The 17,025-nt window shown below is 41.3% G+C and overlaps 1 protein-coding gene across 2 annotated transcripts in view; it reads right to left on the bottom strand.

Annotated features, from left to right (window-relative positions):
- Window positions 1-16,918, bottom strand: part of Ipo11 (importin 11) — a 167,395-nt gene extending 150,477 nt beyond the window's left edge. For both annotated transcript variants that reach the window (XM_032898933.1, XM_032898934.1), the window contains exons 1-3: window positions 16,756-16,918; window positions 7,209-7,352; window positions 3,882-3,982 (exon numbers count right to left, since the gene is read on the bottom strand). In XM_032898933.1, coding sequence (XP_032754824.1) covers window positions 3,882-3,982; window positions 7,209-7,346 — 239 coding nt within the window. In that variant the 5' untranslated portion in view covers window positions 7,347-7,352; window positions 16,756-16,918. The remainder of the gene's footprint in view (window positions 1-3,881; window positions 3,983-7,208; window positions 7,353-16,755) is intronic.
- Between the last annotated feature and the right edge of the window lie 107 nt (window positions 16,919-17,025).

The following is a 17,025-nucleotide window of genomic DNA, read 5'->3' as shown; positions in this document are numbered from 1 at the left end:
GGTCCTTACACTAAGTAGAGAAAGTAGTGTGCTAACACTTATGTATGCTCTAATACATGACAGGCACAATGGTATTTGCCTGAATTGTAAAGCAGTGCTAAACAACCTTTCAAAGAGAACAAGTGAACTACTATGTTTTTTTTTTTTAAATAGTTGAATAATCTCAGGTCAGATCAAGGATAAATGGGGAACGAGGACTGGAGACAAAACAAAAACAGTGAGCCCCAGGCTGTGTGCTAGGGAGCACAGTGTAATTCTAGCACTTGAGAGGTGGAGGCAAAGGATCGGGATGTCACAGCCAGGCTCAGATACACGGTGTGGCTATAAAAGACCCTACCTTTAAAAACTAAAACAAAGCCACAGACGGTGGCTCACACCTTTAATCCCAGCACTCAGAGGACGGATAGTAAATCTGGCCAACCCGATCTACTTAGCAAGTTTCAGGACCACCAGTGCTACCTACACACTAAGACCCTGTCTCAAAACAAAAACAAAAACAAAAAATACATACATACATACATACATACATACATACACGCATACTAAAACAAAAAGTAAAGAAAAATAGATTTAAAAATCTAACAGGCGGGCTGGAGAGATGGCTCAGAGGTTAAGAGCATTGTCTGCTCATCCAGAGGTCATGAGTTCAATTCCCAGCAACCACATGGTGGCTCACAACCATCTGTAATGAGATCTAGTGCCCTCTTCTGGCCTGCACATGTACATGCAGGTACAACGCTGTATACATAATAAATAAATCTTAAAAAAAAAATAGATATTAAAAAAAAATCTAACAAGCATCTGTGTACATCCTGTACACAGGATCAACATTCAGCAGTATCTCTAAAAGAGACTGAGTGGGCAGCAGATTTGAACCCGACCATTCAGTACTTACATAAATATAACAGGCACAGAGCCAAAATGGAAACGTGCCATGATGGGTAAAAGCAAGCGCACAGGCTACGGAGGTGTTTCAGTGACGTGAGAACATGCGCTGCACTTGTGGGGGGCAAGAGCCTGATTCTCAGCACACACAGCAGGTAGCTCACAGCTGCCTGTAACTCTGGCTCCAGTGGATCCTATGCCCTCCCAGGCACCTGCACACATGTACAAACACACACACACACACACACACACACACACACACACACACACTTTAAAATAAAAAAAGCCATTTGCTACTTATGAAAAGTTTCATTGTAAATGAAACAACATAATAGTGAAAAAGATATGACATATACCAACACCAACCACAGAAGTAACAAGCAAATTCTAACCATAATATAGCTGCTAGGCTCTATCACTATCAGACAAACAAGACTCTAAGTCCAAACTCATCATCACTATCACCGAAGGAGGAAATTTTCATAACAGAACAACCCTGAATACCTATGAACCTATGAAAACCTCAATATACAGAAAGCAAAGTCTACAGAGAAAGAGTAGGCAAGTCCATGATACTTTGAGTTTGGCAATCTTTTCAGAAAACGTGAAAAAAGCCAATAGACACAGAAGTCTTAAGCAGTATAATTCACAGATCTTAGATGACTGACATACACAAACCACGAGAATCCCTAACTGCAAAACACAGTTTTCAAATGCTTATAATTCATAATTATCCATCTGGTAAAGAAAATATTTTTTTAAAAAAATCAATAATAAAAATTACTAAAAATCTCCACATTTAAAAATCAGACAGAATGCTGCTGATTAACCTTTCGGCCTGAGAAGTGATTCCAGCTGGCCATCCTGTTAATGCCATGCCTGCTGTGCTCCTTGTGGTATACTAAAAAGCTTCTTATAAAAAAAGATAGAATTCAAACAAAATTTAAAGCATTCTATTTGATATAAGACAGGGTCCAGGCTGACCTAGACCTCATTATGTAACTAACCCAGGCTGGCCTCAAACTCACAACAATCCTCCTGCTGGAGCCACCATGCTCTGTTTAAAATGATGAGGAGGAGCTAGGGGAAAGCACATGGTCAGATTCGCCTCCCACCAATCAACCAATCAGTAAACAGAATGAATAAAATAAAAAGAAGACTATAATTCTAGGATTTGGCAACTGAACTATTTAAAAAAAAACTGAAAATAAATGTATCTAAGCTTCTATATCATCCAGCTAGTTAAAAGAACATTAATTCCAAAAAACAAAATGTATGTCAAATCATATTGATAGAAAAAGAAAGCAGCAATTAAAGGGAAGAAAGACAAAAGGGCTGGTGTCAGCAAGCAGGGACATCCCAAAGCAGCTCTCTACCCAAAGAGCACGATACAGCCACAGGGGCACGAGGCTGCAGTCCCAGCACTTGAAGGAGTCTGACGGTAACTCAGCTTGATAAAGTCTTTAAAACATAGTAGCACCACCATGTAAACTGAATTTTGAAAAACGTGAAGCACAGCAGAGGGGAAGAGAAGAGTCTGCTGTATAGGGCGGCACCGGGTTCTGCAATGGAGGAGAGAACGTGTGGCTCTGTGTCTACTTCACAGATGCACTGAGCACCACAAGCAATCCTTACAGCAAGTCTCCAAAATAAACCTGCATTCAAAGTCAGGCAGACAGAAACAGACAGAAACAGAGAGCATCTAACTATGGCCCAGTTAAACTGAATGCTGCATGAAAATAACATAGAAGCTTAAGTTAGTTGGTTCTCATCCTGTGAAAGTGGCCAGAATAAGAACTATGCAAAACTAACAACAAAACCACAAACTTTTTGGTGCTTCAAATCTGCAGCTAAAATCAATTCATAAGCAGCCAGCCTTGCGACCTTTGTAAGTGCACTCATCTTCATGCCCACTCTTATCTCAATACACTAGAAGACTGCGTGACTAACACATGACTCCTTCCTTAACTGATTACATTTCCACTAGTTTACCCAGGCACAGTAGCACGTGCCCATAACCCAAGAATTCAAGAGGCACAAGCAAGGGTTTAGCTCTAAGTTCCAGGCTAGACTATGTAGTGAGTCCTAGGCTAGCCACAGCTCTACACCAAAACCCTGTACAAAAATGCAAACAAACAAGCACACAATTTCTCATCATTAATTCCTTCATTTCTTGTCCAAATCATCAATTACTCCTGAAATAAAAAAGGGTTAGCTTCATACTAAAGTTCAGCCCAAATACTCCACTTCGTTCTGACATTGCTCAAGGGTAGGCTTTACAGGCACTCTGAGATACTAAGAATAAAACAACTCACATTCCATATCCAAATGAAAACCTGTAGAGCTTGAGCGCCACCTACTGGAGAGCACGGCTTGTTATTTATTCAGCAAAATCCACTGTCTAACAAAGTTCCAGACTTCTCTGCACTGCCTGTCCATAAACTACATTATGTGCTAATTCTTAAAATGAATCTTCTCACTTTACCCTTACATTACAGTTAAAGCCTAATCTAACGAAACTGTAAACACATGGTATCCATCCACTCTTCCAAGAGAAAATGCAAGTCACAGAAATGAAGACTCGTTGAATGCAGATATAGTATGGGATTTCGTTTTCAAAAATCAAAACATTTTACTTCTTCAAGAGGATTCTGCCACTCAGCTTGATCCTCAAAAGCTGGATGCTGAGACAGGAAGGCAAAACACACACAGGGATGCATGCGTGGGAGGCCACAGACCCACGTAGAGAAACAATGATGTGGTTGTTGAACTGTGCAAATACACTTCTTCAGTAGTGAACACACTTGTTTTCTTTTACACATCAAATGCTTCGCACCTCTCCACATCGTCCTTGCACAAAGACCACACTCACTTCTCTACTGTCCCAATCTTACCACTTGTGCAAATAAACCCTTGACACACTCCTGTGCGTGCACAGGTGTCATCTCACTCTTCCTTCATTTGCAATGGATGACAACTGGGTCAAGAGAACTTACTGAGGTGCTACACGTCTCCAGTAACGATCAATCCCATGTTTAAAATAGAGTACAGCAAGCCACCTTACATTTATATCAAGGGTGTGATTCGTAAAAATATTCTGTGAATAGAAAAAATTGTATTAGAATAAACATGCAATCATTTAAAAACATAATTAACATACCAAAATAAAGTATGGATTTGTCTGCTTTACTTTTGTGTGTCTGTAGTATTACAAGGTGTGTATGTTCACTGTGTGGATGGTTTCATTTAGAAACCAGAGGACAACGTCAGGTGCCACCTCAGAAATGCCAGCCACCTCCTTTTCAATCAGGGTTTCCCAAGGGTCAGACTGGCATGCCATCAAGTTCCTGGGACCATCCTGTCCCCTGCTCCACACCTGTCATCTTTACACTGAGCTCTGAGGGTCAAACTGGAGTCCTCATGTTTGTGAGGCAAACACTTCATCAAGCAGCCCTTACGTTTGATTCTTGAGAAAATATCTCGAATATCTCAGGCTGGCCAATATACATTGCAACATAGGCAATAATGACCTTGAACTTATGCCTCCAGCACCTCCAGATGTTGGTATCACAGGTTCGCACCACCATACTCAGCTCATGAGATACTGAAGATTGAACCCAGGGCTTCACTGTATTCTAACCTTGACCCAGATTTTTTTATTTATTTTGCTTAAATTTCATCACTACATATATCTTGTTGATATTTTCTTAAAATATATACTTCTTCAATGTACACTAAGAAAGGCCTACTTAGCCAGGCATTACTACAACCCCAGCATTTGAAGTGCTCAGACAGGTGCAGCTCAAGTTCCAGGTCAGCCTGGGATAAACAGAAGATAGCATGCCTATCCCCAAGGGTCAGACTGGCATGCCATCAAAACTTAGCATTCCACTAAATTTAACCAACAGATAAATATGTAAAGACCCATTATACTACTCTTTCAAGTATGTTAGAAAATTTCCTTGATAAAAAACTGGAAGTATCAAATTTACAAAGAGGGAGGAAAGGAGGGAGATTGAGATGGAGAGAGATGGAGAGAGAGAGAGAGAGAGATGGAGAGAGAGAGAGAGAGAGAGAGAGAGAGAGAGAGAGAGAGAGCGAGCTAGCTAAAATAAATTCTAAAAGACAAAAGTACCCAGGCATGGTGGCACATACATATAATTCCAGCACTTAAGAGGCAGAGGCAAAAGGATGGTAGCAAATTCCCATGTGCCCCAATCTAGCCAAGGACACACAACAAGATCTTGTCTCGAAAATTAGATAGAGAAAGAGATGGGTGGTGGGGGTAGATGTCTCCACAGCAGATTCAAAGAACCTAAAAGTCGAAGTCCCTAAGTTAAAATTAAGTCCCTGGCTTAAAATTGTGAATGTTACTCTTGTAAGGATCAGACTCACCCAGGACACGAGCCTCTGTGCAGGTACATGAGGAATTATCTTGATTAGGATGGCCTCTGCTCATGAATGTTAAATATTACTCTGATTTGGTTAACTGAATTGAGAAGACCTACTCTAAAAGTAGGAGCACTGTTGCTGGGCAAATATCCTAGACCACAGAAACAGGAGAACACTTAGCTCAGCCTGATCATTCACTGCATTCTGCTTCCTGAGCATGGATGGATTCAATGTGACCAGCAGCCCCAAGCTCCTGCTACCATTCCTTCCCAACCATGACAGAACAGATTCTTGAACTGTGAATGAACCTCAATAAACCTGTCCTTCCATTAAATGGTTTGGCTGGAGTGTTTTATCACAACAGGAAAGGTAACTAAATAAGAAAATAACCTATTGCACCATAACAAGACTACTTAGCAACACAGTCAGGATTATGGGGCTAGAGAAATGGTTCAACAGTTAGAATACATGTTGCTCTTCCAGACCACTTGGATTCGGTCCCCAGAATATAAATGGAGGGTCACAACCATCTGTAACTGCAGTTCCAGTGGATCTGAGGCCCTCTTCCGGCCTCCATAGGCACTGAATGCACATGGTACATACAGATACACAGGCACACACTCATAAGATTTAAAAAACAAAACCAATCATGTTTACAAATGAGTTCAATAGCACTTTGTTTGTTCGTTCAGCAGGCAAAATGCAAAAACAAAAAAGGAAGAGAAATCAACTTAAGCAATTATTAGTAATTCAGATATTCACTCAGGAGGTGGAGGCAGAGAATAGGGTTCAATGCCGGACTGGGCTACATAAACCCCTGCCTCAAAAAAAAAAAAAAAAAAAAAAAAAATCCTGTCTAGAAATATTTAAATTTCTAGATGGAAAAAAAAAAATCAACAATATTCTGCCAGTCATGGGGGCAAATGCCTTTAATTCTAGCAACCAGACAAGCCAATACCACTGTGCTGGTGGCCAGTCTGGTCTACATACCAAGTTCCAGGAAACCAGGCTACACAATGAGACTGTCTCAGCAAAACCAAAAACAATGTTTTAATGTGAAATGTAGGATACAAAGGGAGATGAGGTCAATGATGAGGACTTGCCTAGTCTGCATTAGACCCTAGATTTGTTCTCCATCACAGGAAAAAGAAAAAAAAAAAACAACAACCTAGTGAAAAACATATTGAAAACTACTGAACATGGTATTCCTGAACTGACGCCGAGCAACTCCGAGTAAATTCACTGAGATGAGGACACAGAGAAGACACTACCTATTGTCTTGATGTCAGCACTGGTATAGCAAAATCGAAAAATCATCACAGTCTGATACTTTCTCAAGAGACACTGAGAATATATCCTGTCCATGAGATCTGATGCCCTCTTCTGGTCTGTCTGAAGACAGTGACAGTGTACTTGTCATATATAAAATGAATAAATAAAATCTTAAAAAAAAAAAAAAGAATGCTTAGACAGTAAAAGCAGAAAGTCATTAATCAACCATGAAAAACATAACCAAAGAAAGTGACGTCCTCTACTAAAAGTTTAAATTAAGCTGAGTAGTGATGGTGCATGCCTTTGATCCCAGCACTTGGGAGGCAGAAGCAGGTGGATTTCTTTGAGTCTAAGGCCAGCCTGATGTATAGAGTGAGGTCCAGAACAGCCAGTATTACATAGAGAAAGCCTGTCTCAAAAAAACAGAAAACAAGAGTTTTAATTAAATTACAATAAGAAGGAAAAATCTAAAATGTTGATTCATAAAAAAATACTTGTGAAACACCCTCAGGAGCCTTATACTACTGTGATGATGGTGACAATGGCAGATAAAGATTTGGATCAGTTTCAGCAAATCCATAAACCTCCATGGTTACAGAACTATGAAAATAATGATGTCTCACTTTATTAAAAAATAAACTATTTCAAGAACTACTTACCAGCAACACTGAGTAGAAACCTGGCTGTGTCTCCCACTGTTTCAACTGCTCCTCGGCTGGCTTTAAGACAGCAGTATCCTGACTGGTGGCCTGTGTTAAGACCTGAAGAACTACAGAGCTGGCACTATTGAGATCCATGGAAGCCTGCAAGGATAAGTCAGCACACTTGAATACACATGACATACAATACAAAACACACAGTAACATAAATGGAGGAAAACTGCAGGGTCTGAGAAGCACTTTCTCCTGTTCATGCAGGTTCTGACTTCTACATTTTGTATGTAGTAGTTACTTAGAACTTCCATAATTCCAATTACTTTACATAAATCAATATATTTCTAAAGAAAATTGCCTTTTACTGTTTCACAAAGTAAACATAAAATGAAATTGGAAAGCCCACATACACAAAACCCCAAGTTTCCAAATTCTGATTAAATATCACCTCCTAGAAAGCCAGAGGCAACTGGGATCCTTCTTCCTCAGCCTCCCCTCCTCCCTTAATGTTATCAAAATCACTGAAAGTGAACAGAGAGAGATGCATACTCAATAATACTTGAAAAATAAACTGAGTTAAGTGTAATCCTTGAATAGAGCAGGACTGTCTCAAAAAGAAGGAGGGATTAGAGAATCTTGTATGTGATAAATGACTGTGTACCCTGCCCAGTTCATATGCTGAAATCTACAGCCTAATTTTGGCATCTGGAGCAGAGAGGTTAGGTAGGCATTAGACCATCAGGACAAATCCTCTGCATAGTCCAAATGTGCCTGTAAAAGGACATCAGCTAGCTACCTCATTCTCTCTGCCATATAAGGATACAGTAAAAAGTCTGCAATCAGCAAGAGGCCCTTCATCAGTACCTAACTATGCGGGCACCCTGAGTTCAAGGCCAGCCTGGTCTATGTAATGAAACCCCATCTCAGACTAAAAGCAAGGCCAGCAAGATGTCTCAGAGGGTCTACCACCAAACCGGATGTAATGATCTGCATTCAAATTCCAGGACCAACATAGTTCAGAGAATCATCTCCCACAAAGTAAGTTGTCCTCTCTTTGAGGAGACAGTATCTTGGAAATAACTATAATGAACAGTTTACCAAAGAATAGCACCAGCCTCTCAATGCAAATCCTCAACAGTTCCAAAGAGAAGCAGTGCTTCCTGTCAACACTTTCGGTTATGAGTTGAGATGGTTTAAAGCAAATGCTCTAGTTGGAAAGACACTGTCAACTTAAAGGGCAGAGGAGTACAAATGCTAGAATATTCTGTTTTGCCTGAAACAGTCTCTACGTAGCCCCAGGTGCCTAGAAGTTGTTATGTAGACCACACTGGCCTCGAACTCAGATCTGCCTGACTCTTCCACTAGTGTGCTAGGATTAAAGGTGCATACCACGTGATTCAAACGAGCCAGGGTTAAATTGTCCCCTAAGTAGATATCTGAAAAATCAAGAAATTCTAGACCAGCCTGGACAACTTAGCAAGGCTCCCTCCTATTTTTTAAAAAAGGAATGTAACAGCACTTACCTGTCATGCACAGGGGTTTTATACATGTATGTACATAAAACGATGAAAAAGAGTCAATGAATTGGAAGAGAGCAAAGAAGAGGATATGGTAGGGAGGAAAGGGAAGGGGAAATGATGAAATTATATTAAAATCTCAAAAAAAAAAGCAATTTTTAGAAAGAAAGCAAGCTAGCTAGCAAGTGAATCAACCACGGGGCTGGAGCAAGGCTCAGCAGTTAAGAGCGCCTGTTGTTGCCACAGAAGACTCAAATGTGGATCCCAGCACAGACATCAGGCCATTTATAACTGGATTCCATTCCCTCTTCTAGTCTACACACACACACACACACACACACACACACACACAAACAGAATCATAAAACACACGAAAAATTCAAAACAGAAAAGTTACAAAAAGGACAGTTTATGAACTAAAGATTTATTTATTATGTATAAGTACACAGTCACTGTCTTCAGACACACCAGAAGAGGGCATCAGAACTCATTACAGATGGTTGTGAGTCACCATGTGGTTGCTGGGAATTGAACTCAGGACCTCTGGAAGAGCAGTCAGCGCTCTTAACCACTGAGCCATCTCTCCAGCGCCATTTCTTTCTTTTTTTAAGACAGAATCTTACTATGTAGCTTGGACTGTCCTGGAACTTACTACATAGACCAGCCTGGCCTGGAACTCACAGATATCCATTCACCTGCTTCTGCCTCTACAGTGCTGGGATTAAAAGTGAGAAAAAAAGGGGGGGAAAAAAAAGAAAGAAAACTTAATATTAGTGCTGGGCATGCTAGTATACACTTGTAATCCCAACAACACTCTGGAGATTAAGGCAGGAGCATCAAAAACTCAAGGCCAGCCTGGGCTACATAGCCAGATCTAGGAAAAGAGAAAGGGAAAAATCGGGAGAGTCAAAGGGAAGAAGGGGAGGATGGCATTTACATCAGTTCCCTGGATGAGTCACCGCCCTCTTCAGTCCCTCCCTTCTAGCTCTAGTGCTGCTAAGGAGCAGCACTGCAGCTAAAGGGAGTGTTCATGGCGAACACCATCTTCTGTGGACATCCCCAACTGCATGCTGACACATCTTCTCGACATTTCTATATTATATCTATTTCCTTGCTTAACAGTAGCTTATCTAGCAAACCATAAACTACTTAAAGTTAAAAAATGTATATTCTTCATTCACATATGCCATGATATCTCATCACAGAATAAAGCATGGAGGTATGCTCACCTACACGGGATGGGGTAGCACTGCCTACACTGGGTTGGGCTGCCTACATCAATGTAAACAATTACTAAACAAGAGAATCCCCCACAGACATGGCAATAAGGCCACATGATGGGGGCAGTGACCCCCAGGTGACCTACGTTTGTGTCAAATTGACAACCAAAGTGAAGCATAACAATCCTCAACCCAGATTTTCTAATGTCTGATAGCCTTATTCTTTCTGTGTAACACTATTGAAAACCTGACATGTTAGTATGCATAGACAGTTACAGTACAGCCTCTCAATTTGAATTTAATGGCCAGGGTAAAGGGACGTAAATTTGCTCAAAGTATATCCTAGAAAGTAGAACAGCACCTTGCCTAGAATAATAAAAAAATTAGCTGTTAAGCTGACTTGTTTGTTACTACAGTGTGGGTCCAAAGACTCATAACCGTTCTGTATCTGTAACCCACAGATATTCTGGGCAGCTGCCACCTCAGTCTCTTTTCTGTATTACCATTTTTGGTTTAAATAAACTAGATAGGAACAATAACAACCAAAAAAAAAAAATCTGTTAAATGAATTTGGCCAAATACAGTCACACTTGAAACCTCAGTACCCAGTAGACACAAACAATCATTTCCAGTTCAAGGCCAGCACAATCAATGTAGCAAGTTTCAAACTTCCCAAGACTACATACTAAAGCACTATCTCAAAATACAAACAACAACAAAAGTAATCAATCAATTTTTGAATAATCCCTGGTCTCTACTATAGTTGAATAAAGCCACAAAAAGCAGCCAAGCCCTTTTCAAGCCTCCTCAGTCTAACCTTCACAGAACATATTCCTGATATTATTCAGATAATTCCACGTACATTCACCATCATTAACAATAAAAAACTGTATTGGCCATGCATCCCTCTGAAAGAAATATACCATAGGAATCTTTGCAATCAATTCTTTCTACAAGGGAAAGAAAACCAGCTATAATACACTGTAAAGACTGTGGTAAGACCTAGCTACTTATACCCTCATAAGCTTAGCAGAGGCTTCCTCGAAGGGAAAGGAAAAAGCTTGGCCTTGAAAGATGGGTAAGAGTTCCCAAGCTGAATGCATGCTGTAGGTAGGTTAGACATATTCCTGGCACAACAAGATCTGAATTTATTTGAATCCAATTACTTTTGAAGGATTATAGTTTAGCATGGCAGAACATGAGTAAACAACAGGGATTTATAGAAAAGTAAATCTATCTGCACCTTGATCTGTTTACTGCCAATTTGAAAATATAGTATGGCCTACCTACTCTGTAGGTAACACAGCAAGAATGTCTTTAAAGAGTGAGAAAGGAAAGACACAAGTGAACAGCCTCTGCAGGAAAAGAGAACTACTAAGAGAGCGACTAGGTTCCATATCTAGTATTTAGGAAATAAATGTTCATGATTGCGAGTGACCTATAGGATATACTAGTGAGTAGTCACAAAGAGTATGGGAATTACCAACCACTTTTTGATAGATTTAAGGCCACTCCATGACCTGACATTGCTAAGGGGGCCAGGGACCTGAAACTAGTTAGGTTATAGCCTCAGGGAAAACTAATTACTATTACTCTGTTAAAGGAACATAGATGTAGAATAACTCCTATTAACATATCACTATACCCATAGATCAATGCCATGCTCAACCCCCTTAAGAGAAGCATTTTCTTACAGTAGACTGAAATAAATCTACAGTTGGACAATGTGCAAAAGTGAGCACTCAGTCTTAAATAGGAGGTCTTCATAAAATCCCACCTCTCAAATCTCCAGGGTCTGTGCAGAAGAGGAGGCAGAAAGATTGTAAGAGCCAAGAGATGAATGTGCCTTCCAGACAACAGAATGTATACATATATGAACTCATAGAGACTGCGATCGCATACAGAAGAAATGCACAGCTTCAAGCCAGACCAGGTCCTAGTACTGAAAGGAGAAAACAGACATGGGGTCCCATCCCTAACCAAGAAGCAACCTACAACTGACACCTATGGGCAAAGGGGAAAAAAAAAAATCACAATTCTCCAATAGTGTGCCACTGAGTACATCAACCAATTCGACGCTGTTCCAGCACTCTAACAAACTCAACAGCATATTTGGGAAATCTTGTTTAATTTTGCTTTGCTTTGACCTTCCCCTCTCCCCTCCCCCACCCCCACGGACTTACTGTTTTTTGCCTATTTGTTTTAATTTTTGTGGGGTTATTAGTTTGTTTGTGGGTGTTTCGTGCTTTGCTTTTTTTAGTATTTTTGTTTTTTTAAAAGAGAGAGAGAACACATGAGGTTGGGTGGGTAAGGAGGCAGGGAGAAAATGGGAGGAATTGGAGGGGAAAACATGAAAATATACTGTATGGAAAAATTCAATTAAAAATAAAGAAAAGAAACGTTCGTTGCTGGGCTGGAAAGATGGCTCAGTGGTTAAGAGCACTACTGGCTGCTCTTGCAGAGGACCTGCATCAGTTCCCAGCACCCACACAGTAGCTCATAACTACCTGGAACTCTACTGCCAGGAGATCCAGCACCGTCTTTGGGGCCTTGGTAGCAGGCACACATATGGTACACAAACTTTATATATATGCATGCAAGACATCCATACAAATAAAGCTAAATAATTTTCTTTTAAAAAAAAATCACTGTTGAATTTCTAGCTGTCACTCCCACTTTCAATACAATAAACCCTAACAGTGACCAGCTAACAGGGCCAGGAGAGCAATAGGCTGAATCAGAGGCAGAGTTATGAATAGGTATGGATAATCTTATAAGACAACCATATCTGAACCAGTTTCTTTGACCAAATGAATAAGCAAACAATAAGCAAACATCAAATTGAAATAAATGATGGGCACATAATCTCACACACACACACACACACACACACACACACACACACACACACACACAAGTTCATTTTCCAACTTTCATAGACCAAAGTAGTACATGTCAAACTTTACTGACACTCCTATAATCTAGACATCCTATTAAAATGTAGATTCTGCATAACTTATTAAATAAAAACAGCATTGCTAAGAATAGAATCTGTAGACTCCCAAAACGATACAGGCAAACTGCCACTATTAGTCACTCCACAGAACTAGAAGTATAAAGCCATATTGCTAAACAAAAACAAACAAACAAAAACCGCCATCTGCCTCGCTCACAAGATACAGAGAAATCAAGCTAGAACTGACCTGGAAGCTCCCGCCCTGCTGGCTTAGCCCTCATGGTGCTACAAAGAGCTCCGCTGACTGCTGGGGGAAGAACTATCATTAACAGTCTTAGCCACTGTGAGTCAGTCCTGTGCTAGTACTAAGAGCAGAAGCAAGATGAGCCCACTACTGCAATAGTGGGAAGTCTCAGCAAATCCAATTCTATCTGATTGAATTTGATGTCCACTCTCCAGCAGGGAATTCACAGACACACACACACACAGCCACATCTGGTTCTGTAAAGCCAGTCAAATGCCATGGCTGGAGAGTTCAGAAGCCCTAGAAGGGAAGCTACTGCAGTTGTTTTCCAAAATTGACTCACTGTGCTCTGCAAAACTGCCTTCAGTGTTACTGTTTATAGATTTGTGCTCTATCTGCTTTAGTCAGAGAAGCTTTTTGCAGTGGTCAGTACTGACAACAGAGACTCCTAACTGGTCAAAGTACTGGGACTAAATTATTATATGTATCATATATGACATTGATTCTAAGACTCAGAGAACACCATGGGAGGAGCAAAAAGAATATAGGAGTCAGAAGAAGCAGGGATGAAGGTGGGTCAAATGTCAACTATTGCACTCTTTAACCACAGCACCTGTGTCTACCTGCACAAAGCTGCTGAATCTGAGGGACAGTGATGACTCAGTAGTTAAGTCTCTTCTACAAGCATGAGGACCTGAGTTCAAATCCCCAGCACCTATGTAGAAAAGCTGAGCATGGGTTCACATTTCTATAACCACAACATGGGGTAGGAGGCAAAACCAGGTAGATCATAAGAGAATTTGCTTGGCCATTCAGGCAGTCAGGCTTTAATAGCAGTCAGACACCTACACAAGGAAACAATGCACTGTCCTCTAGCTTCCTCATGCAAACAAATGTTCTACACACACACACACACACACACACACACACACACACACACACACACAATCACAGACCACAAGAGTGAGGCTATCAACACCCTGCCATGAAAAGGAAAGGAAGGGGCCCATGAGCTCCCTCCTTGAGGATTTATAACAACTAATGGTTGATAGGGAGGCAAGGGAATGGTGCAGCCACATGTAAGTGTAAACAAATCCTCACCAACGTTCTGTAAACAACCATAATGAATCTCATAGGAAAGAGACAGGGACAGAGACATGAAATACAAAGAGGCTAGCTGAAACAGGAAGGATTAGTGGAAGGGACACAAGATGGTAATGGGATGAATATGAACACAATCTATTACATACATGACAATGTCATAATGAAATCGATTACCATGTATAATATATGCAAATAAAGCATGCTTTAAAAATACCTCGATATGCGATGCTGTTTCAGTAACTTTCCAGTTGAGCTTGAAATGTATATTTTTACCAAATTCCCAGGTGATAAGCCACATTTTGAGAAGCAAGGATATAGAACACTAGTGAACCTAGGCTCTACAAAGCTTGTACTTGCAGGCTCACTGGTAGTCAGGCTCGTCTTTAGAAAATGAAATAAAGACACTCCAGAAGCACACCTGCAAGAGATCTGATCAGCCACTGTGTAAACCCCCTGAAACTAGCTGACTATACCCATCAGATGCACACAAAGAAAGGAAGGGGGCTGGGGGACTCTAATGCAGCTGTGAAGTGCAAGTCCCTGGGTTCTACCTCTAATACCACGAGACTAAACAAAGACAAGGGTGAAGATGCACACATAGTAAACATCTTAATGGCAAAACGGGTTCAATCCCAACACTGCAAAAATAAAATAAAGATCAAGAATTTTAAATTACCAATGGTAATACTAAATTAAGCCCAATGTGGCAACACATACCCTGCACTTAGGAAAAAAGGTAGGCAGATCTCTGAGCTGAGGCCAGCCTGGTCCACACAAACTAAAGCTACAGAGTGAAAGCCTATCTCAAAAATAGTGATGATGATAATGATAAATCAGAAGGAAGATTAAATATACGCATATGCCCATGCAACACCCCACACACACACACACACACACACACACAACTAATGGGGACTAGCGGGATGGCTTGGCATTTAAGTGCACATGCTACTACTCTTCCTAACGACCCAAGTTGGATTCTCAGCAGGCATGTCAGGTGGGGCACGACCTGTACCATTACCAGAAGACCCAACTCCCTCTTTCACCTGTTTCAGCACCAGCACTCACACACAAGGGCACACATGAAGATTTTTTAAAAGAAAAATCTTAAAAAAAAAAAAAATCGAACATCATCTTTCCCTAAATATGGATATTTGTATTCTGAAGAAACATCTTCAGTATATTTTAAATCCAAATACTACAAGCATTATTCTGCCTTCTAGCTTGGTTCTGAATGTAAATACATTCATAATATCACAAAAGCTAAAGACTTGTTTAATTATCAAATAATTTTTGCACACTGCTTTAGAACCTCCATCCATTATTACTAGAACCAAATTCCTTTGAGAATTCTCTTTTGGTTTTAAGAAGTGTAATCAGGGCAAAAAATACCCTCCTGCCCTATAGCTATAACACACATTCACAAAATAATTAAACGGTTTGCACCAGCCCCTGTGCTACACACCATCAGAAAACCAGAAGGGGGGGAAAAAACCTGCAATCCTACCACAACCAACAGGAAGAAATTTTCTAATTCTACCAAAATTTTCCTCCGTGTGGAACAATGTTGTTGGGAAAGCTATTGAGCCATGTAAGGAATGACGTAAAGAAAGCTATCAAGCTCATATAATGAAGTCATTCTACCCTTACCCAAAGTATAAAATTTTGAAATAATGTGGAAATGGAACAGAGAAATCTCTGTCCACGAGAGGTTAAAATAAATGGTTGACAACTGCTCTTCCTTGCTTCCATCTAAATAACAAGCATCTCTTAAAGGCACTATCGCATGTAACAGAGCTCTTTTAACGTGTGGCGAAGAGGTGTGCCTACTACAACCTTGGCATCAGGAGCCAGATTATCAGTCTTTGCTATGTACGCAAATCACTCTGCTGTAAGAGTCTCTTGTTGACCACGCGATAGGAGAATTAAGGGGAAAAGAGCAAATGCTATGGGCCTCGAAATAATTTTGCTGAATCACAAATATTCCCAAATGTAAAGCTGCAGGAGTCGCTGAGCTTGAGCACTGGCGGCCATACCTCGGCATGAATCTCCTCTCAGAGAAAAATAATGTTAAAGTCCCTTCACTTTTTCCTTAAAGGAGGAAAGATCTAATGCTTAAAGCTTTCACAACACTGCTTCCACAACAAGGTCGCGTGTGCAGTTAACACCACACATAGGTCTTAGTAAGGAGAACATGTTCTCTTGTACTGTACAACCCAAAGCCTCCAAGGACAAATGCACCCCCCTGGCCGGCGACAGGGGACACAATGGGTACCCTCGCTTTTGCTTAGCCTGTCACTCAGACCCTGCCACGCCACATCTTGGATCCAGAACCGACAGGCTTCCCACGGCCCGGGAGTAGCCCGTGCTCCACCGGGCTACTCCAGGGCCGCGAGGGCCCGCGTACGCACCTCACAGCTCCGCTGGACCCCAGCGTTCCGCCCTCGGCGCGGGGTCTCACTACCCAGCCCACTCCTCCCTTCCACCCGCGCGGCTCGTGGCCGGGCCTCACCGCGTGCTTCGGTCCGGAACCGTCCGGCCCGCCCCTTTCCACTTGTTCACACGAAGCGGCGTTGGTTGCTTCCGCGCCCCCACACTCCTAATCCACACGGTGCCGCCTACTGATGCCGAAAACGGCTTCTAGGAACGCGCCATCTTCCGCGTCGCCACTCCAAACGACGAGGGCGCGCTAAAATTACGTCACAGGTTCCCAGAGCGCACGGGAGAAGCAGAGGAGGCAGGCGATAGGACAGCGGAGGGAAGGGGAGGGAGGAGCTCGTGT

This window comes from Rattus rattus, chromosome 3 (genome assembly GCF_011064425.1).
Source record: "Rattus rattus isolate New Zealand chromosome 3, Rrattus_CSIRO_v1, whole genome shotgun sequence".
Taxonomy (NCBI): domain Eukaryota; kingdom Metazoa; phylum Chordata; class Mammalia; order Rodentia; family Muridae; genus Rattus; species Rattus rattus.
The sequence above is the reverse complement of the archived record's forward strand: the minus strand, read 5'-3'. Positions and strand labels throughout refer to the sequence as shown.